At 38.8% G+C, this 22,716-nt stretch overlaps 3 protein-coding genes across 3 annotated transcripts in view; all 3 read right to left on the bottom strand.

Moving 5' to 3' along the window:
- Positions 1 to 9,804: 9,804 nt before the first annotated feature.
- On the bottom strand, positions 9,805 to 11,802 carry LOC310721556 (uncharacterized protein; the record flags this gene model as incomplete). Its single annotated transcript, XM_083533340.1, has 4 exons — positions 11,730 to 11,802; positions 11,545 to 11,646; positions 11,389 to 11,430; positions 9,805 to 11,093 (listed from the first exon to the last, which is right to left on the bottom strand). Exon 4 carries the CDS (start codon positions 11,068 to 11,070, stop codon positions 9,805 to 9,807), a length of 1,266 nt encoding a protein of 421 aa, XP_083389466.1. The 5' UTR covers positions 11,071 to 11,093; positions 11,389 to 11,430; positions 11,545 to 11,646; positions 11,730 to 11,802.
- A 2,515-nt stretch (positions 11,803 to 14,317) lies between these two features.
- LOC310721555 (uncharacterized protein) lies at positions 14,318 to 22,230 on the bottom strand. The gene is made up of 11 exons (XM_083533339.1): positions 21,740 to 22,230; positions 19,526 to 19,588; positions 19,054 to 19,398; positions 18,808 to 18,966; positions 18,540 to 18,671; positions 18,300 to 18,398; positions 17,995 to 18,033; positions 17,810 to 17,911; positions 17,654 to 17,695; positions 14,620 to 17,358; positions 14,318 to 14,529 (listed from the first exon to the last, which is right to left on the bottom strand). Exons 1-11 carry the CDS (start codon positions 21,747 to 21,749, stop codon positions 14,429 to 14,431), a joined length of 3,831 nt encoding a protein of 1,276 aa, XP_083389465.1. The 5' UTR covers positions 21,750 to 22,230; the 3' UTR covers positions 14,318 to 14,428.
- Positions 22,231 to 22,360: 130 nt separating this feature from the next.
- The window catches only part of tacr3l (tachykinin receptor 3-like), a 7,514-nt gene continuing 7,158 nt past the window's right edge, over positions 22,361 to 22,716 (bottom strand). The window contains exon 5 of the mRNA XM_083533190.1: positions 22,361 to 22,716. This exon is cut by the window's right edge and continues 377 nt beyond it. The gene's annotated coding sequence lies outside the window, so the exon portion shown is untranslated.

Genomic DNA, 22,716 nt, shown 5'->3' with positions numbered 1-22,716 from the left:
ATCCGTCTCCATACCCCCTGGCCTCTACATCAACCTCTTAAAAACCAACTACCTGCATGTCTTCTCTCACCACATTCATAAACCTCCTCCTTGGTCTTACTCTTTTCCTCCTTCCTGGTGGCTCCATCCTCTTATGGAATCATAAGAGTCATGTAATAAGAGTGAATGATGCAAACATGTACTTCACATCTACATCTGTAACACAAGATGTGGTTTGACTTGGCGTGGCAAAAGCATGACAGGCGTGGAGACAGAGGGAAGGATCGACATGCGAGCTTTAATAGAGAGAGGGGTCTAAACAGGCAGAGCCAACAACAGCAAACAGATGTGTCCAAAAGAAAACAAAAGATTGATCCAGAAAAAAAGAAAAGGACATGGCAGGCAGCAAACAATTATTAACAAGATAAACAGTCTGAGGTCAAGACCGTGAAAACATGGAGCAAGAAACTTGGCGAGACAAAACAAAGAAACACAGAACATGGACAAAACAGAACCCGTTAAAAAGTCAATACACAATCATGTGTGTTTGAGACTGTGTCCCATGTATAGTCATCCTGCTGGGAACAAGGAGGAGTCGGTAATTGGTTCCCAAACAGGCTATTCTAGAAACTGTATTACACGACTCATTCTATGAAGTCGTGGTGCCTTCTAGTGGTGAGTGGGAGAGAAGACCGGAAATTGCAATAAAATGCGATAGTGTCTATTGCCTTCTATTGTCGTCTATATTTAGATTTAGTTTAGTTTTTATTTACAAGCTTTTCTTTTACATTTTGACTTTTACCCCTTCACCTAATTTAGTTTAAATGATGATATTAGTCAGACGTTCCTGCTTCAGTCAATTAATCAGGTTTAGATCCTAGTTTAACTGGCTCTAAGTTACATTTTTTTACTTTAGTTAAACTATATTCATTTATTTATTATTTATGTTTGGTTTCCTTCCTCTAAACTGGAATAATACTCGTCAAATGGTAAATTACAAATATATATATAAAAGCATCAGTAAAACATAAATCATAGTGTATCTGTGTACAAAAATAAAATTTTATAGGCCAATTAAATATTAACACATGAACAAACAAGTGGATTTTCTTGACTAAAGTAATCAGTTCAGTTGTTAAGAATGAGAGAGATCTCAAGTCTCTCATGGTGTGGCCCTCTACTGGTAGGTATAGACATGACAGTTTGATGTGTTCTTCATTCATCTTCATTTATAATTTTTTCTATTTAAATTAAAGTTCATAAACTCAAAGCAGCCACAACCAAGCATTAGTCATATTGCAAGTAAATTATGACAATATCAGTTAGCCTACCAAACACAACTCCACTTTTATTTCCTCAATCTTTAAACTTGATGCTATTTAATGTTATCGATTTCTAACTTGATATTTCAATAATTAGACATTTTTTAAGTATTTCATTACCATCTGTGGGGTGATGGAGGACACATGAGGCTTGAAAATCCATTTCGCTTTAAGTTTGAGAACCACTGGTCTATAATAAACAGCGTGCATGCACAGATCACATCAATTTATGATCGAATAGTAAATACACAATGCTGAAGAGAAAAAAAGCAGACAAAGCGTTTTTTTTTTTTTTTTTTTTTTTTTACGTGATGGCACTTTATGATGCTGTGTGCTCAGTGCTGTTAAAATAAAACATATCCAGTTAGAATGAGATCAGCAGCAGGGCAGAATCCCGAGGAACCACTGAGGAACCTAATGGAGTCCTGAATCCAGGGATCAACGCGCAATATAACGGCTTACTTTCGGATTTAGCTCCAATCCGTGCACTGCAATCATGCGAGCTGAGAAACAAACTGTAAAAGCCATTTTATACACGGTTCCACATTAATATGATATAAAATCGAACAAATAAAGAAATAAACCAGCTAGAATTCCATGTGAAGAACATCATAGCAAAAGCTCCTATATAACATTTTAGTAGTAAAAGGTAGATATTAATGTTAAACAATATAAATTTTTATTTGACATATAAATCATTTGACTCGATTATTCACACCATTCAATCAAAAGCAGGTTTATAAAACACTTGCTGTTCACATCTTTACATCTATTTTGCATTCTGGAACAAGTCATGTGAAAACCCACTGGAAACCATTAGAACTCTCCGGGAAATCATCTGAAAGCTCCGAAAGCTCGGCTCAGGTAATATTAAAATAAAAAAAATTAATAAACTGAGTATTTTTCCTGTTTTCTTCTGCGAGTGTTACACTCTAAAATGTTCCCATAATGATATGGTGTATTTACAGACAGTTTTGGAATAAAAAACAGCAGGACTATCATGTGTACAGTATATACAGTCTGTGTAGAAAAAAACTAAAATGATCTAGATATAAACATAAAGAAGTATAAAATTATCATTACAAATGCTGAAGGATGAATCCCAATAAAAAAACAACAAAAAAAAAAACCCTAAATCTTTGACACACCAGCTACTGTTTTCCTGTTCAGGATACTTCACTTTCATCTCCATATCCTTCCTGGAAGGCGAGAGATGCGCATCCATTACCATAATCTCACCTGGTGGAAATTTAATGTCAGTTTTATTTATGTTTTATATTAAATTTTCTCACATCTCACTTTTCTCTTTACAGATTTGAGCCAAATCTCTTATCCTCAGTCTCTGGTGTTTGAGGCTCATAGAGACACCTAGAAGAAGGAGAAGTTTCTTTCCTCTTTTATCCTCTTGGTAATGGTTTCTTTTGTTTTGCTTCTTTATCAAAGTATGTTTTCCTTATTGCTTGGATGTGTTTTATATTTAGAACTTGTAGTGGAATGTTCATTGTCTAAAATTGCATTTCCTGCAGATGTTGTGAGGATACTGACAGAAGCTGCAGATACGGGAATTGAGTTGCTAGCAGCAGATGTGAAACATGAGTTTTTGGCATCAGGTTTAGAAGTTGAGTTTCTTGCATCAGGTGTAAAAGCTGAGTTGTTGGCACAAGGTGTAGAATTTAAATTGTTGGCATCAAGTGTAGGAGTTGATTTGTTGGCATCAGGTGCAGATTGTCAGTTGTTGGTATCAGATGTAGAAGTTGAGTCGTTGGTTTTAGGTGTAGAAGTTGAGTCGTTGGTTTTAGGTGTAGAAGTTGAGTTGTTGGTGTCAGGTGTAGAAGTTGAGTTGTTGGTGTCAGGTGTAGCGGTTGAGTTGTTGGTGTCAGGTGTAGCGGTTGAGTTGTTGGTATCAGGGGCAGAAGTCGAGTTGTTGGTATCAGGTAAAGAAGTCGAGTTGTTGGTATCAGGTGTAGAAGTCGAGTTGTTGGTATCAGGTGTAGAAGTCGAGTTGTTGGTATCAGGTGTAGAAGTCGAGTTGTTGGTATCAGGTGTAGAAGTCGAGTTGTTGGTATCAGGTGTAGAAGTCGAGTTGTTGGTATCAGGTGAAGAAGTCGAGTTGTTGGTATCAGGTGTAGTGGTTGAGTTGTTGGTATCAGGGGCAGAAGTCGAGTTGTTGGTATCAGGTGTAGAAGTCAAGTTGTTGGTATCAGGTGAAGAAGTCGAGTTGTTGGTATCAGGTGTAGAAGTCGAGTTGTTGGTATCAGGTGTAGAAGTCGAGTTGTTGGTATCAGGTGAAGAAGTCGAGTTGTTGGTATCAGGTGTAGAAGTCGAGTTGTTGGTATCAGGTGTGGAAGTCGAGTTGTTGGTATCAGGTGAAGAAGTCGAGTTGTTGGTATCAGGTGTAGAAGTCGAGTTGTTGGTATCAGGTGTAGAAGTCGAGTTGTTGGTATCAGGTGTAGAAGTCGAGTTGTTGGTATCAGGTGTAGAAGTCGAGTTGTTGGTATCAGGTGTAGAAGTCGAGTTGTTGGTGTCAGGTGTAGAAGTCGAGTTGTTGGTGTCAGGTGTAGCGGTTGAGTTGTTGGTGTCAGGTGTAGCGGTTGAGTTGTTGGTATCAGGGGCAGAAGTCGAGTTGTTGGTATCAGGGGCAGAAGTCGAGTTGTTGGTATCAGGTAAAGAAGTCGAGTTGTTGGTATCAGGTAAAGAAGTCGAGTTGTTGGTATCAGGTGTAGAAGTCGAGTTGTTGGTATCAGGTGTAGAAGTCGAGTTGTTGGTATCAGGTGTAGAAGTCGAGTTGTTGGTATCAGGTGAAGAAGTCGAGTTGTTGGTATCAGGTGTAGAAGTCGAGTTGTTGGTATCAGGTGTAGAAGTCGAGTTGTTGGTATCAGGTGTAGAAGTCGAGTTGTTGGTATCAGGTGTAGAAGTCGAGTTGTTGGTATCAGGTGTAGAAGTCGAGTTGTTGGTATCAGGTGTAGAAGTCGAGTTGTTGGTATCAGGTGTAGAAGTCGAGTTGTTGGTATCAGGTGTAGAAGTCGAGTTGTTGGTATCAGGTGAAGAAGTCGAGTTGTTGGTATCAGGTGTAGAAGTCGAGTTGTTGGTATCAGGTGTAGAAGTCGAGTTGTTGGTATCAGGTGAAGAAGTCGAGTTGTTGGTATCAGGTGTAGAAGTCGAGTTGTTGGTATCAGGTGTAGAAGTCGAGTTGTTGGTATCAGGTGAAGAAGTCGAGTTGTTGGTATCAGGTGAAGAAGTCGAGTTGTTGGTATCAGGTGTAGAAGTCGAGTTGTTGGTATCAGGGGCAGAAGTCGAGTTGTTGGTATCAGGTGTAGAAGTCGAGTTGTTGGTATCAGGTGTAGAAGTCGAGTTGTTGGTATCAGGTGAAGAAGTCGAGTTGTTGGTATCAGGTGTAGAAGTCGAGTTGTTGGTATCAGGTGTAGAAGTCGAGTTGTTGGTATCAGGTGAAGAAGTCGAGTTGTTGGTATCAGGTGTAGAAGTCGAGTTGTTGGTATCAGGTGAAGAAGTCGAGTTGTTGGTATCAGGTGAAGAAGTCGAGTTGTTGGTATCAGGTGTAGAAGTCGAGTTGTTGGTATCAGGTGTAGAAGTCGAGTTCTTGGTATCAGGTGTAGAAGTCGAGTTGTTGGTATCAGGTGTAGAAGTCGAGTTGTTGGTATCAGGTGTAGAAGTCGAGTTGTTGGTATCAGGTGTAGAAGTCGAGTTGTTGGTATCAGGTGAAGAAGTCGAGTTGTTGGTATCAGGTGTAGAAGTCGAGTTGTTGGTATCAGGTGTAGAAGTCGAGTTGTTGGTATCAGGTGTAGAAGTCGAGTTGTTGGTATCAGGGGCAAAAGTCGAGTTGTTGGTATCAGGGGCAAAAGTCGAGTTGTTGGTATCAGGTGTAGAAGTCGAGTTGTTGGTATCAGGTGTAGAAGTTGAGTTTGTGTTTGGAATTGTGTTGTTTGTATCATATGTGGGACCTGAAGTAGGAAAAAGTAAAAAAAAAGGGAGAAACATATTTAGAATTGTCTTGGATAGAAATTGTCCTGATGTTGTGTCTCTTCAGAGGAGATGGAAGATCAAGTTTTAATTTATTAAAATTTTTTCAACTAATAAACGTGTATTATTAGTAAAACTGAGATGCAAATAAAACAAATTCTGGTGTTAATGAGTTTAGTAAATAAGTGTGTACAAATTGGATTTATTCGGAGTTTATTTACTTGAAAACAGACTGGTGTAAAATCTTTCATAGAATCTGAAACAGATGCTGGTTGTGGATTTTCTGAAAAGGTTTGAGGTTCTTGAAGCTGCTTTAAACACATTTACCTGGAGATGGAGTCCGTCGTGTTTCTGCACTTTGCTCTATTTCTATTTGCAGAAAGAAACAGATTTTAAATCTTGTTTAAGGTGAAAACATAATAGAAGATAAAGTGTTGATCAGGTGGATGTAGGAAGTGTAAAGATTAGGAGATCTGACCAACCTACAACCACATCATCAGGAGCTTTAATGACAGATGGAGAGTCATTTTTATCTGGAATTTCCACACAGATTGGATTCAGAGGTTCAGTTTCTGATAAAGTTCCTGATGTAACAGAAAAAAATAATTTTATTTTCTCTTATTTCACTGGATTTGATGAATTAAGTGTATTTTACCGAGTCATATACCTTCTGCAGTTCCTTTGTGTTTTCCCTTACAAATCACACCTACAACAGAGAGAAAAATGTTCTGTATTAGATCTTAATGAGCTGCTGAAGACCTGCTCCAGCTTCCATGTTTCAGTGTTCTTTCTTCTTCACACTACAGAAACTGTAGAAGATCTTTAAGAATTCCTGTCTGGTCTATTTGTCATGGAACATCAGGACTGTTTTACGTAATAGTTTTCTGATCTACTGGAATAATTTTGTCTCTCAGTCCAATTTATTGTTGGAGTTAATTTGATATTTTCTGATTGATTAAATATGAAGTTAAACTTTGTATCACCTTTTTTACGTAGTACACAATAGACAATAATTCCAGCAGCACACATTAGCAGAACAATTGGAATCAGAAGAAGGTATCCATTTCGAGACTCTGCACACACACACACACACACACACACACACACACACACACACACACACACACACACACACACACACACACACAAATTATGTTGTTTCTGCAGTTCTACCATTTAGAAATGTTCTTCCATACAAGATACTTTCAGGATGAATGATCTGTGATACCTGCAGGGATGAATAATGCTGTTCTGCTCACTTTTGTCTCCTGACCAGACAAACCCACAGAGCAGGAGATCCACTCAGACTCAGATGGAGACACAATCATCCATGAGTTTACCTCTACAAGTCCTTCAGTATCTGAGGGAAAAGAAAGTGAGATCATGTTGGTTATATTTCTTTGTAGTCGTGTCTCTGATGGAACAGTACACGAGGAGATCTTACTGCTGGTGAACTTGTCTTTGCTGAGATGTTTCAGATCTCTCCCATCTTTATCTGTCCAGATGACTGAAGGCTTAGGTAGCCAACCATGTGAGTGACAGCTAACGTTAACCTTTCCTGCTCCTGCTTCATGTAAGGTGAGAACAGGAGTGGATCCCACCACTGAGACAGAAAGAGAGAAGAGAAAGTAATCCAATAAAACAGGAATTCCAAAGGGAGTTCATAAGAACATTGTCTATGAAGCGTTACCTCTCAGTCTGAGGGACACCGTGGCCTCATCATACCATTTATCACTGCTCACATGGCACACATAGTCTCCTCTATCTGTTAGAGTCAGGTTCTCCAGTTTCATGGATACATCTCCTTTCTCCAGGTCTCCTAACAGGAACACTCTGCCCTGGTACTGAACATCTACAGGATTCTTCTGAATCTGTGTGTCTTTGTAAAACAGGGCCGGGGTATTAAATAGTTTGGGACGATACCAGCGCACCTCCAGGTGTCGAGCATCCAAAATGTTTTCAAGAGCACAGGGAAGAGACACAGAGGAACCGAGGAGCCCCGAGACTGGAGACTGAACCTTCACAGAAAATAATCCTGGAGAAGATTTTAGACCCAAATCAGCATCATGTCTATTTAAATCACTGTGTATGATCTTTTATCAGAACAGAGTCTAGAGTGATGTCTGTTAAAGCTGATTATGTGAATAAATAATCACACTGACCAGAAGAAGTCTGATGGATGAGAGCTGAGAAAAGGAGCAGTGAAAACCATCTCAGTGGTGGAGCTGTTAACAAAAGAAGTGAAGACCTTCAACATGGGAAAGTTATTAAAACACACACATTATTTAAGTAGATTCACTTGATCGTGTTTTATTTATGATTCACTTGTAAGTGTGAATGGAATTTATGTTAAAGTGTAGAGAAAGTGGTAATCTTACACCTCATGTATTTATTCTTCTGTGAAAATAATAGAAGTGAGATGTTCACTGTTCTGTTTATCAGATTTACACAGCAATTGATTTTCTCCCTGAACACACTTGTGATAAATGAAGATTCTACTGTAGGAAAACGAATGAATAAACAGTACAGAAGCTCTTACCTGAAGTCATGGCAGAAAGGAACTCTGTCTGCTTAGAGTGCCTTCAAAAACCCCAAAAGAACCAAAAGATCGATAAACCAACAGCCACATTTACTTTCTGTTGTGAAAAGGCTCCAGCCGTAAAACTTTAATGAACAACCACGTTTGTTTACCTTTGGACTGTAAAGTGTCATAAATCACCTTTTGTTATTATTAACGTTCATATTAAACATAGTAAAGAAAAACGTTTTACTGAAACTGTATGAAAATCCATCACTGAAGTTCATGTTCATGTTCACAGAGAAATCCTCTCAACACACATTAAAGAGTAATCGTGTATACAGTTCAGTTTTCTCTTAGTTTATTCCTATACGTTTATCTCTATTAAGTGAGCCAAAGGTAATGGTGGTGTATCTCATCTGGCTTTGCTGAACTGTACAACTGTTTATCTTCAGCGTAACAATGCAAGTTAAGATCATGTTAAGATCGGTCTTGAGATCAGGACTTTGACAGAACCGCTGTAGCCCATTTATCTTTTAGTTCTTGAGCCCAAACGAAACTTAATTCTTGGAGAGGTTTTTTCATATGAACTGTGATGCCCGTGGTGCCTTTCTGATATCAGGGAAGAATCACACAGCGCACAGAACGGATTATGTTCTTCTTCAGTTTATTGCAGTCAACAGACAAATGTATATATACGTTGGAAAGAAAGCCTGACCTAAAGCTATTTCCTGTTTGGATAAGACGATATACTAGCCGGAGATGTGTGAGCCCAGATAAAGACTTCCTGTATACCTTACATAATAACATCGTAAATATTCTATAGACACTGAACAGACAAAGAAATGTGCGTAAACCAGTGTGAGAACCATCTTAAGACTAACAGCCACTCTGTTACTTTGACCTCGCGATCATTGTCCTGCTGAAAGCTGAGTTGAAGTTATGAGGGACGGCTTTTTCTTTGCAGTGTCTGGATGGTATGGTGCAGCATCTCCATCTCCATCTCCGAAAATATATTTACATGTTCAATACAATTTGTTTATTTGCACTACTGGTAGATGCTAAACTGCATTTCAATGCACATCTGCAATCAATCTGTGCTTATCTATAAAACTCTACAGCGGTTGTTGATTATCGTGTCTTATTTGTGATTCTTCTTCTTCTTTCGGCTTCTCCCATTGGTTGCCACAGCGGATCATCCGTCTCCATACCCCCCTGTCCTCTGCATGTCTTCTCTCACCACATCCATGAACCAACTCCTTGGTCTTCCTCTTTTCCTCCTTCCTGGTGGCTCCATCCTCACCATTCTTCTACCGATATACCCCATGTCCCTCCTCTGCACATGTCCAAACCATCTCAATCTCACCTCCCTCACCTTGTCTCCAAAATGTCCTACATGAGCTGCCCTCTAATAAACTCATTTCTAATCCTGTTCATCGTCGTCACTCCCAACGAAAACCTCAACATCTTCAGCTCTGCTACCTCCAGCTCCACCTCCTGTCTTTTACTCAATGCCACTGTCTCTAATCCATACAACATCGCAAGTCTCACCACAGTCCTATAAACTTTCCCTCTCACTCTCACTCTTTTCTTCACTTCTCTAACACACTCTCTATTACTTTGCACTGATGACCTCAGGTACCTGAACTCCTCCACCTTTTTCACCTCTTCTTCCTGCAACCGCACCCCTCCACTGCCCTCCCTCTCATTCACACACATGTACTCTTTCTTACTCTTACTGACTTTCATTCCCCTTCTCTCCAGCACGTACCTCCACCTCTTCAGGCTTTTCTCAACCTGCTCCCTGCTCTCACCACAAATCACAATATCATCTGCAAACATTATAGTCCATGGAGACTCCTTTCTGACCTCGTCCGTCAGAACCGATCCGTGATGCAGTCCAAACTTCACCTTGAACCAGTCTGTCGTTCCTACTACACACTTCACTGCTGTCCTCATACATGTCCTGCACCACCCTCACATACTTCTCTGACACACCAGACTTCCTCAGACAATACCACAACTTGTTGAGTTCTTGGTATCAGGTGTAGAAGTTGAGTTCGTGGTATCAGATGTTGAAGTTGAGTTCGTGGTATCAGGTGTAGAAGTTGAGTTCTTGGTATCAGATGTTGAAGTTGAGTTGTTGGTATCAGGTGTAGAAGTTGAGTTCTTGGTATCAGATGTTGAGGTTGAGTTCTTGGTATCAGATGTTGAAGTTGAGTTCTTGGTATCAGATGTAGAAGTTGAGTTCTTGGTATCAGGGGTAGAAGTTGAGTTCTTGGTATCAGGTGTAGAAGTTGAGTTCTTGGTATCAGATGTTGAAGTTGAGTTCTTGGTATCAGGTGTAGAAGTTGAGTTCTTGGTATCAGATGTTGAGGTTGAGTTCTTGGTATCAGATGTTGAAGTTGAGTTCTTGGTATCAGATGTAGAAGTTGAGTTCTTGGTATCAGGGGTAGAAGTTGAGTTCTTGGTATCAGGGGTAGAAGTTGAGTTCTTGGTATCAGGGGTGGAAGTTAATTTCTTGGTATCAGGTGTAGAAGTTGAGTTCTTGGTATCAGGGGTAGAAGTTGAGTTCTTGGTATCAGGGTTGGAAGTTGAGTTCTTGGTATCAGATGTTGAAGTTGAGTTCTTGGTATCAGATGTTGAAGCTGAGTTCTTGGTATCAGGGGTAAAAGTTGAATTCTTGGTATCAGATGTTGAAGTTGAGTTCTTGGTATCAGGGGTAGAAGTTGAGTTCTTGGTACCAGGTGTAGAAGTTGAGTTCTTAGTATCAGGTGTAGAAGTTGAGTTCTTGGTATCAGATGTTGAAGTTGAGTTCTTGGTATCAGGGGGAGAAGTTGAGTTCTTGGTACCAGGTGTAGAAGTTGAGTTCTTAGTATCAGGGGTAGAAGTTGAGTTCTTGGTACCAGGTGTAGAAGTTGAGTTTTTGGTACCAGGTGTAGACGTTGAGTTCTTAGTATCAGGGGTAGAAGTTGAGTTCTTGGTTTTAGCTGTGAAAGTTGAGTTCTTTGTGTCAGGTGTAGAAGTTGAGTTTTTGGTATCAGGTGCAGAAGTTGAGTTGTTGGTATCAGGTGTAGAAGTTGAGTTGTTGGTATCAGGTGCAGAAGTTGAGTTGTTGGTATCAGGTGCAGAAGTTGAGTTTTTGGTATCAGATGCAGAAGTTGAGTTGTTGGTATCAGGTGTAGAAGTTGAGTTGTTGGTATCAGGTGCAGAAGTTGAGTTCTTGGTATTAGGGGTAGAAGTTAAGTTTCTGCTATTGAATGTGGGAATCATGTTATTGGTATCATATGTGAGACCTGTAGTAGAAGAAAGTAAAAAAATAGAAACATATTTAGAATTATCTTGGATAGAAATTGTCCCTAACCCTAACCAATAAACATTTATTATTAATAAAACACTCAGAAGCAAATAAAACAACTTCTGGTGTTTATGAGTTTAGTGAATAATTAAGACTGTATAAAATGGATCCATTTGGAGTTTTACTTGGGAAACAGACTGGTGTAAAATATTTTTATAGAATTTAATACAGAAGCTGGTTGTGGATTTTCTGAAAAGGTTTGAGGTTCTTGAAGCTGCTTTAAACACATTTACCTGGAGATGGAGTCCGTCGTGTTTCTGCACTTTGCTCTATTTCTATTTGCAGAAAGAAACAGATTTTAAATCTTGCTTAAGGTGAAAAACATAATAGAAGATAAAGTGTTGATCAGGTGGATGTAGGAAGTGTAAAGATTAGGAGATCTGACCAACCTACAACCACATCATCAGGAGCTTTAATGACAGATGGAGAGTCATTTTTATCTGGAATTTCCACACAGATCGGATTCAGAGGTTCAGTTTCTGATAAAGTTCCTGATGTAACAGAAAAAAATAATCTTATTTTTTCTTATTTCACTGGATTTGATGAATTAAGTGTATTTTACCGAGTCATATACCTTCTGCAGTTCCTTTGTGTTTTCCCTTACAAATCACACCTACAACAGAGAGAAAAATGTTCTGTATTAGATCTTAATGAGCTGCTGAAGACCTGCTCCAGCTTCCATGTTTCAGTGTTCTTTCTTCTTCACACTACACCAGCTGTAGAAAAATTGCAGATCTTTCAGAATTCATGGAACATCAGGACTGTTTTGCTTAATAGTTTTCTGATCTACAGGAATGTTTTTGTCTGTCAGTCCAATTTATTGTTGGAGTTAATTTGATATTTTCTGGTAATAAAATATGAAGTTAAACTTTGTATCACCTTTTTTATGTAGTACACAATAGACAATAATTCCAGCAGCAGCAGCAGCAGCACACAGCAGCAGAACAAATGGAATCAGAAGGTATCCATTTCCAGACTCTGCGCGCACACACACACACACACACACACACACACACACACACACACACACACACACACACACACACACACCATGTTGTTTCTTCAATTCTACCATTCAGAAATGTTCTTCCATACAAGATACTTTTAGGATGAATGATCTCAGAGAGCTCAGAGTTCTCTTCTGTGTGTAATATATTTGAAACATGGTAGAATTCCTAAAGTAAATAGATTTGAAAACGTAGCTCTGCCCAGTGGCTTTGCTGAGGATGTTGCTTCGCCAATCCGCTTTGCTGGCTTTGCTCTCCCCTCTGGCCTCTTTGCCTAAAACTAAAACTTTAATATCTACCTAAACACTTCTACAGAGACAATTACACCCTTTGATTATAAATTGTCCCCAAAGGTAGTGTCCTTTTTCACCAGGATAAAGCTTCCCGCACATGTACACTGGAATACACTGCTCGTGTGTACCTGTAAACAATGTTAGGCAGGTGATTTAATGTTATGGTGGTGTTGTGAGTCACTGCTGTTTTATATCTCTTTCTCTCTTCCCCACCTCTTGTGTTCTGGTTTTGCTGTCTCTGGCTCTCTGCTGTTCTACTAAAGGGGGGAATTGCCTGTTGATCATAAGTAAATGCTGGCTGAGAAAGGGATCAATGAAGAGCAAGAGTCTGTCCAGAAGAAGTGGAAAAAGTTGCACCCTGATACCTTGTACGTGGAAGTTTGTTTATAAGCATAAGACTGTGATAAAGCTGTGTACATGTTAACATTTCACCATGTAGGTCTTGTAATTTTCTAGGCACTGTAGGTTAGAGGGCAGGTGTCAACACTTGTATTTAAGTAGCTTAGTCTAGTCTAGTCTAATATATAGTTTGTTAGTTAGGTAAGATATTTAAAATAGAGCATAGAGTAAGCATTAATGGTCATTTATTTGGCACTGTCCATGTTTTTTGCCTGTGTATGTTTAGGTTCACCTGGCAACCCTGCAGTGTTTGTGCCTTCTGTCATTTAGTTTGTCAATAAACATTCTGTTCTTCAAAAAAATTACAGTTTATAATTATTTATAATAAAAATATTTAATGTTAAACAGTATTTGTAAGATTTGATTTGTCTCTGTTTGGAAAACAGAATCAGTTGTATAATGAAATAACATGACCTACCGGCAGTCACAATGTCACTGTTCATACACAACACAGAAGGGAATAAACCACATCGAAGCTTCCTTTTACCTGAAATCATGGCAGTAGGATACGCTGTCTGCTCAGAGCGCCTTCAAAAAAACACGAGGAACTGAATGATGTGTAAAATATTTCTAAATCCTGTTAATCCAGTTACAATCACAAAGTTAAACGATTCACTTTCACATTTGGTTTGAAACAGCTCCGCCCATAGAGCTGTAATCAAGAGTGTGTGTTTACCTTCAAAATGGAAAATGACAAAAATGTTCAACTTGAACATCTCCATTTCCTCTCTCACTTTACAGTAAAATCCAAAGATCAGAACTGCACACATACTATATTATAAATATATGTATTAGTTCAGTCCAGAGGTGATGGTGGTGTCTCTCCTCTTGCTTTGCTGAAACATGTGTGTATCTTTACTTAACAATTAAAGCAAATACCATGTTCACAAAGAATTTGACCAGAGGTAACATATATAGAAAGAAAAGAGCTGACAGATCCTTTCAGAACAGCAAATATTATCTCAGGAAGTGTAGAGAACTCACCATTTCAATCTAATTCTCAATAGTATTGAGATCAGGACCTTGACTGACCACTGTAGGACATTTCTCTTTTTTGTTCTTTAGCCATTCCAATGTGCTTCTGGCTGTAGACTTGGTATCATTGTCCTACTCTAAGCTGAATTTTCTCCCAAGTGTCAGTGGACTGAAGCAGATTCTCTTGTAATATTTTGCTTCATTCATTCTTTCTTCAATCAAACAAATTTCTCAGTCTCTGTTAATGACAAGTTTCCCCACAGCATGATGCAGCCACCACCATTCTTCATTATAGAGCTGGTGTGAGGCATGGGAACTGTTAGGTGTGCATTATCTTGTTTCACTTATAAATCATTTTACTTGAACATTCATGCTATTTATTTATAACCAGATTCCATACAGATGTATATTACACACTCCATTTACTCTATCTTTCTGTTTATATTCAAAAACGTTTTTTAAATAAAATGAAGTGTAAATGATTTTATGATATTTACAGTATATACAGTCTGTGTATAAAAAGAATCTAAATAACCAACAGAGAAAAAGCAGAATAAAATAAACAATACAAAAACTGAAGGAAAAAATGATCATAAACTTCAGTCAGACTCCATTTTGGCCTCCCAAGTAGGTTCATAATGCTGTGTATCCATATCCTCTAGGCCAGGTGAGGGATCTTCCTCTGACATCTCAGTATCACCTGATAAAAAGGTTGTGTCAGTGTTATGTTTATATTTTACAGTACATTTTATATTTTCTTCACCTTTCACTTCTGGGCCAAATTTCTTACCTTCAGGCTCTGCTGCTGGCTTATAGAGACGCTTGGACTCAGGAGAATTTTCTGTTTTTTCTTCAAAGTCCTTTTTTCTCTTTCTTGCTTGAGTATCTACTGTTTTTCTTCCAAAGTTGGTGGAAGGATCTTTATTGCTTGGTCTGTTATGTCGTCTAGATGATTTTGGGCCAGTGGTAGACCCTGAAGCAAGTGTAGAAGTTACTTTGTTTGAATCAGGTGTAGAGGATAACTTGTTGGCATCAGGTGTAGAAGTTGAGTTCTTGATATCAGGTGTAGAAGTTGAGTTCTTGGTATCAGGTGTAGAAGTTGAGTTCTTGGTATCAGGTGTAGAAGTTGAGTTCTTGGCATCAGATGTTGAAGTTGAGTTCTTGGCATCAGATGTTGAAGTTGAGTTCTTGGTATCAGATGTAGAAGTTGAGTTGCTGGTATCAGGTGTAGAAGTTGAGTTCTTGGTATCAGGTGTAGAAGTTGAGTTCTTGGTATCAGGTGTAGAAGTTGAGTTCTTGGTATCAGGTGTAGAAGTTGAGTTCTTGGTATCAGATGTTGAAGTTGAGTTCTTGGTATCAGGTGTAGAAGTTGAGTTCTTGGTATCAGATGTTGAAGTTGAGTTCTTGGTATCAGATGTAGAAGTTAAGTTCCTGGTATCAGGTGTAGAAGTTGAGTTCTTGGTATCAGGTGTAGAAGTTGAGTTCTTGGTATCAGGTGTAGAAGTTGAGTTCTTGGTATCAGGTGTAGAAGTTGGGTTCTTGGTATCAGATGTTGAAGTTGAGTTCTTAGTATCAGATGTAGAAGTTGAGTTCTTGGTATCAGATGTTGAAGTTGAGTTCATGGTATCAGATGTAGAAGTTGAGTTCCTGGTATCAGGTGTAGAAGTTGAGTTCTTGGTATCAGGTGTAGAAGTTGAGTTCTTGGTATCAGGTGTAGAAGTTGAGTTCTTGGTATCAGGTGTAGAAGTTGAGTTCTTGGTATCAGATGTTGAAGTTGAGTTCTTGGTATCAGGTGTAGAAGTTGAGTTCTTGGTATCAGATGTTGAAGTTGAGTTCTTGGTATCAGATGTAGAAGTTGAGTTCCTGGTATCAGGTGTAGAAGTTGAGTTCTTGGTATCAGGTGTAGAAGTTGAGTTCTTGGTATCAGGTGTAGAAGTTGAGTTCTTGGTATCAGGTGTAGAAGTTGGGTTCTTGGTATCAGATGTTGAAGTTGAGTTCTTAGTATCAGATGTAGAAGTTGAGTTCCTGGTATCAGGTGTAGAAGTTGAGTTCTTGGTATCAGGTGTAGAAGTTGAGTTCTTGGTATCAAATGTTGAAGTTGAGTTCTTGGTATCAGATGTTGAAGCTGAGTTCTTAGTATCAGGTGTAGAAGTTGAGTTCTTGTTATCAGATGTTGAAGTTGAGTTCTTGGTATCAGGTGTAGAAGTTGAGTTCTTGGTATCAGGTGTAGAAGTTGAGTTCTTGGTATCAGATGTTGAAGTTGAGTTCTTGGTATCAGATGTTGAAGTTGAGTTCTTGGTATCAGATGTAGAAGTTGAGTTCTTGGTATCAGGGGTAGAAGTTGAGTTCTTGGTATCAGGGGTAGAAGTTGAGTTCTTGGTATCAGGGGTAGAAGTTGAGTTCTTGGTATCAGGGGTGGAAGTTAATTTCTTGGTATCAGGTGTAGAAGTTGAGTTCTTGGTATCAGGGGTAGAAGTTGAGTTCTTGGTATCAGGGTTGGAAGTTGAGTTCTTGGTATCAGATGTTGAAGTTGAGTTCTTGGTATCAGATGTTGAAGCTGAGTTCTTAGTATCAGGTGTAGAAGTTGAGTTCTTGGTATCAGATGTTGAAGTTGAGTTCTTGGTACCAGGTGTAGAGATTGAGTTCTTGGTATCAGGGGTAGAAGTTGAGTTCTTAGTATCAGGTGTTGAAGTTGAGTTCTTGGTACCAGGTGTAGAAGTTGAGTTCTTAGTATCAGGTGTAGAAGTTGAGTTCTTAGTATCAGGGGTAGAAGTTGAGTTCTTGGTACCAGGTGTAGAAGTTGAGTTCTTAGTATCAGGTGTAGAAGTTGAGTTCTTGGTACCAGGTGTAGAAGTTGAGTTTTTGGTACCAGGTGTAGACGTTGAGTTCTTAGTATCAGGGCTAGAAGTTGAGTTCTTGGTTTTAGCTGTGGAAGTTGAGTTCTTTGTGTCAGGTGTAGAAGTTGAGTTTTTGGTATCAGGTGCAGAAGTTGAGTTGTTGGTATCAGGTGCAGAAGTTGAGTTGTTGGTATCAGGTGCAGAAGTTGAGTTGTTGGTATCAGGTGCAGAAGTTGAGTTGTTGGTATCAGGTGCAGAAGTTGAGTTTTTGGTATCAGGTGTAGAAGTTGAGTTGTTGGTATCAGGTGCAGAAGTTGAGTTCTTAGTATCAGGTGTAGAAGTTGAGTTCTTGGTACCAGGTGTAGAAGTTGAGTTTTTGGTACCAGGTGTAGACGTTGAGTTCTTAGTATCAGGGGTAGAAGTTGAGTTCTTGGTTTTAGCTGTGAAAGTTGAGTTCTTTGTGTCAGGTGTAGAAGTTGAGTTTTTGGTATCAGGTGCAGAAGTTGAGTTGTTGGTATCAGGTGCAGAAGTTGAGTTTTTGGTATCAGGTGCAGAAGTTGAGTTGTTGGTATCAGGTGTAGAAGTTGAGTTGTTGGTATCAGGTGCAGAAGTTGAGTTCTTGGTATTAGGGGTAGAAGTTAAGTTTCTGCTATTGAATGTGGGAATCATGTTATTGGTATCATATGTGAGACCTGTAGTAGAAGAAAGTAAAAAAATAGAAACATATTTAGAATTATCTTGGATAGAAATTGTCCCTAACCCTAACCAATAAACATTTATTATTAATAAAACACTCAGAAGCAAATAAAACAACTTCTGGTGTTTATGAGTTTAGTGAATAATTAAGACTGTATAAAATGGATCCATTTGGAGTTTTACTTGGGAAACAGACTGGTGTAAAATATTTTTATAGAATTTAATACAGAAGCTGGTTGTGGATTTTCTGAAAAGGTTTGAGGTTCTTGAAGCTGCTTTAAACACATTTACCTGGAGATGGAGTCCGTCGTGTTTCTGCACTTTGCTCTATTTCTATTTGCAGAAAGAAACAGATTTTAAATCTTGCTTAAGGTGAAAAACATAATAGAAGATAAAGTGTTGATCAGGTGGATGTAGGAAGTGTAAAGATTAGGAGATCTGACCAACCTACAACCACATCATCAGGAGCTTTAATGACAGATGGAGAGTCATTTTTATCTGGAATTTCCACACAGATTGGATTCAGAGGTTCAGTTTCTGATAAAGTTCCTGATGTAACAGAAAAAAATAATCTTATTTTTTCTTATTTCACTGGATTTGATGAATTAAGTGTATTTTACCGAGTCATATACCTTCTGCAGTTCCTTTGTGTTTTCCCTTACAAATCACACCTACAACAGAGAGAAAAATGTTCTGTATTAGATCTTAATGAGCTGCTGAAGACCTGCTCCAGCTTCCATGTTTCAGTGTTCTTTCTTCTTCACACTACACCAGATGTAGAAGAATTGCAGATCTTTCAGAATTCATGGAACATCAGGACTGTTTTGCTTAATAGTTTTCTGATCTACAGGAATGTTTTTGTCTGTCAGTCCAATTTATTGTTGGAGTTAATTTGATATTTTCTGGTAATAAAATATGAAGTTAAACTTTGTATCACCTTTTTTATGTAGTACACAATAGACAATAATTCCAGCAGCAGCAGCAGCAGCACACAGCAGCAGAACAAATGGAATCAGAAGGTATCCATTTCCAGACTCTGCGCGCACACACACACACACACACACACACACACACACACACACACACACACACACACCCACCATGTTGTTTCTTCAATTCTACCGTTCAGAAATGTTCTTCCATACATGATACTTTCAGGATGAATGATCTGTGATACCTGCAGGGATGAATAATGCTGTTCTGCTCTCTTTTCTCTCCTGACCAGACAAAACCACAGAGCAGGAGATCCACTCAGACTCAGATGGAGACACAATCATCCATGAGCTCACCTCTACAAGTCCTTCAGTATCTGAGGAAAAAGAAAGTGAGAACATGTTGGGTGGTGGTAGTAATTGTGGTCAAGTCAAGAAGACTTTGTTGTCATTTCAAGCATATATTTCTTTGTAGTCGTGTCTCTGATGGAACTGGACATGAGGAGATCTTACTGCTGGTGAACTTGTCTTTGCTGAGATGTTTCAGATCTCTCCCATCTTTATCTGTCCAGATGACTGAAGGCTCAGGTAGCCAACCATGTGACTGACAGCTAACGTTAAACTTTCCTTCTCCTGCTTCATGTAAGGTGAGAACAGGAGTGGATCCCACCACTGAGAGAGAAAGAGAGAAGAGAAAGTAATCCAATAAAACAGGAATTCTAAAGGAAGTTCAGGAGAACATTGTCTATGAAGCGTTACCTCTCAGTCTGAGGGACACCGTGTCCTTGTCATACCAGTCATCACTTTTTACATGGCACACATAGTCTCCTCTATCTGCTAGAGTCAGGTTCTCCAGTTTCATGGAGACATCGCCTTTCTCCATGTCTCCTAACAGGAACACTCTGCCCTGGTACTGAACATCTACAGGATTCTTCTGAATCTGTGTGTCTTTGTAAAACAGGGCCGGGGTATTATGTAGTTTTGGACGATACCAGCGAACCTCCAGGTGTCGAGCATCCAAGTTGTTTTCAAGAACACAGGGAAGAGACACAGAGGAACCGAGGAGCCCCGAGACTGGAGACTGAACCTTCACAGAAAATAATCCTGGAGAAGATTTTAGACCCAAATCAGCATCATGTCTATTTAAATCACTGTGTATGATCTTTTATCAGAACAGAGTCTAGAGTGATGTCTGTTAAAGCTGATTATGTGAATAAATAATCACACTGACCAGAAGAAGTCTGATGGATGAGAGCTGAGAAAAGGAGCAGTGAAAACCATCTCAGTGGTGGAGCTGTTAACAAAAGAAGTGAAGACCTTCAACATGTGAAAGTTATTGAAATGGTTTATCTCCATGTATCTCTCCAGTCTTCTAACACGCTACGATCCGTCATGCTCCCAGAGATCTCAAAAGTCTGGACTTCTAGTAGTTCCTAGAAGAGCAAACTCCACTAAAGGTGGTAGAACGTTCTCACATTTAGCTACTAAACTGTGGAATAGTCTTCCTGACAGTGTTCGGGGCTCAGACACACTCCCCCAGTTTAAGTTTAGAATAAAGACGTATCTTTTTAGCGAGTTCTACACATAACATACGTCTCACATCATAACCTTGTGCTCCAGAACATCTGATTACATGCACATTATCAACTTGTGCTGTTAATATCATGAACATCAGCTACGCTAATTTCTCTCCACTGCTTCTCTTTCTCTCCCCATCCCGAGGCATCCTGAGGTTGCTCCAGCTCTAGTCCACCTCATAAAGATTATGGACCTTTAAAGAGGAAGATGCCGCAAACATCTCGAACCATCTAGAGACGTTCCAGCGCCATTTGGATTCCACCTTATGTAATGTTTGGACACTGGACCTCTCAGTGTTTAAAGGCTCTGGTATGGAGAAGCTGGTGTTGGATTTATGATTATCTCAAATGTTGAGCTATTTTATGAGTTGCTCAGTAGCTTCTGTTTCCATAATCTCAAATGACTGTAGAAAGATCATCAGTCTTAATCACACACTCCAGTGCTGATGTTAGTTCTCACTCTCCAGTGTTCTGTATTGTTTAAAGACTATAATCACACTTTTGATGTCACTCAAATGAGGGGCGTTTCCTTTTGAGTCTGGTTCCTCTGAGTTCCTCAAGAGTTTTTCCATGACCATCTGAATTATTTCATATTCAAACACTTACTAAAAAAAAAAGTTTTCCTTCGTATGTTTGCTACTTAACTAATTTGATCTTCACTCAAAAAAATCAATATCTTCTCCGATATCTTCAATATCTTCTCCGATGATCACCGTGTTATTATCGAGTCGTTTAAAGTTTTTGAGAAAAGCAAAGGCGAAATAATTCCTGTCTATTACTCTATTAATATTCAAGTCATTTGAATATTAATATTTAAATGACTAATAATATTTGAATATTATATTCCTGAGATGTTGTATGGTTTAGAGACAGTGGCATTGAGTAAAAGACAGGAGCTGGAGGGAGCAGAGCTGAAGATGTTGAGATGTTCATTGGAAGCGATGAAGATGGACAGGATTAGAAATGAGTTTATTAGGCAGCACATGTAGGACGTTTTGGAGACAAGGTGAGGGAGGTGAGATTGAGATGGTTTGGACATGTACAGAGGAGGGACATGGGGTATATCAGTAGGAGAATGCTGAGGATGGAGACACCAGGATGGAGGAAAAGAGGAAGACCAAGGAGGAGGTTTATGGATATGGTGAGGGAAGACATGCAGGTAGTTGGTGTGAAAGAGGCAGATGTAGAGGATAGAGGGGTATGGAGACAGATGATCCGCTGTGGCGCCCCCTAATGGGGAAAGCCGAAAAAAGAAGAAGAAATTCAAATATAATATAATTTTGTATAATTAGTATAGTAGTATAGTATAGTATAATATAATCTATTCTAGAATATACACACTCTATATAAGAATTCTTTGAATGAATGAGAGGGTTAATCAGGGTCACTTTGAGTGAAGAACAACTGAATGAATTATCAATTAATACATAAAGGAAAATGAAATAAAGGTGATTTTTTTTGCCTTTAAATTGTACTGTATAGTAGTAAAGACTATACAATAAGATGTTGTAAGAGTGTATGAATACGGGTCATTATTATATATATTATATATATTTACACCACAAACACGAATTTGTATTTGTGTTCTGATGAAAATAGAAATACATTTTTTTGATGAATTGTCTTTTCTTTCTATTTGTCAGGTATTTTCAGCTTGACCGCAGTCCCTGACCAGGGATTTCTACCGAAAACGTTCAAAATATTACAAAATCCCTGAAATCGGCGTGATATGAAATGATCTACAGTAGGATTTTATTTTATATGCTGTCTGGAACGTTACATAATCACGTGACGTCACACATCTGCAGCGCTTAATCACTCATGCGAAACATCGAATGAGAATAAATGGGAAAGCTTCTTCTTCTTACCTGAAATCATGGCTGTAGGGAACAGTGTGTGCTCACAGAGCTTTTAATGAACGAAGGAATAAATAAAAATATATTCGAAATGTATAAAAAAAAAATATGGGATATATTTCCAAAATAAGGAAATCTTATTCATGCATTTCCACCCGCACGGAAGGGAAAAAAGATCAGATTTTACTTTCGGTTTGAAATAGCTCCACCTACGAGCTCTGGAACAAAGTGCAAGTGTGTGTGTGTGTGTGTGTGTGTGTGTGTGTGTGTTTTCATCATCGGACTTTAAACTGCCATAAACCATCTATTTATCTTTTACATTGAGTTTTAATTTTGAAGATGGTTAAAGTATGCACATCTGTACACTATTCTTCATGGCATAAAATCTACAATGCACATCTGGACACTGTTCTCCATAAAACCTACAGATCAACAGATTTCCATGACTTTTTGGTGCTGCTGTTTGAACCACTTTGCTTCCTCACTAAGATCAGATTAAAGATCTATCACCTTCCACCTTCTCCCCACTGCTGGATTTAAGAACACTACTGAATTCTTACTGTTCACATGATCAGTGTCTTAAAAATCTTATAAATCAGCTCTGAGATCAGTGATTGATCAGTGGAAAAGGAATCCCAGATCACGAGTCTCTTTTATTCATCACAAAATAGACGTTTGAATATCCAAGTTTTTTTTACATTGACTACAAAACATATGATCATATGATCTACAAACAACAAGGAAATCCAGGACAACATCTGGACTTTACCCTATAACACCTTTAGCATGCAGGTAGTGTTTTCATCTCACGAAGATTCTCACGTCATATGACTAAATACATTTACCAATATTCAGTGTGTGCGTCATGAGTAAAGCTCATCTGTACACGTTCCACCAACACCACCGTCGAATAAATAAATACACGTGAACATTTAATTACAGCAGACTTCAGAACAACGATCGCATTTTTGTAATGTTTTTAAACGTGA

Source organism: Silurus aristotelis, assembly GCF_946808225.1.
Source record: "Silurus aristotelis genome assembly, chromosome: 27".
Lineage (NCBI taxonomy): Eukaryota > Metazoa > Chordata > Actinopteri > Siluriformes > Siluridae > Silurus > Silurus aristotelis.
This window is presented reverse-complemented; position numbering and strand designations above follow the sequence as displayed.

Bases quoted from the DNA above. Each gene is read 5' to 3' on its own strand.
- LOC310721555 (XM_083533339.1), bottom strand. The intron at 17,359-17,653 runs GTAAATGTGTTT...CTTCTACTACAG, and splicing joins ACGACGGACTCCATCTCCAG to GTCTCACATATGATACCAAT. The intron at 14,530-14,619 runs GTAAGAAATTTG...CCTTTTTATCAG, and splicing joins GCCAGCAGCAGAGCCTGAAG to GTGATACTGAGATGTCAGAG.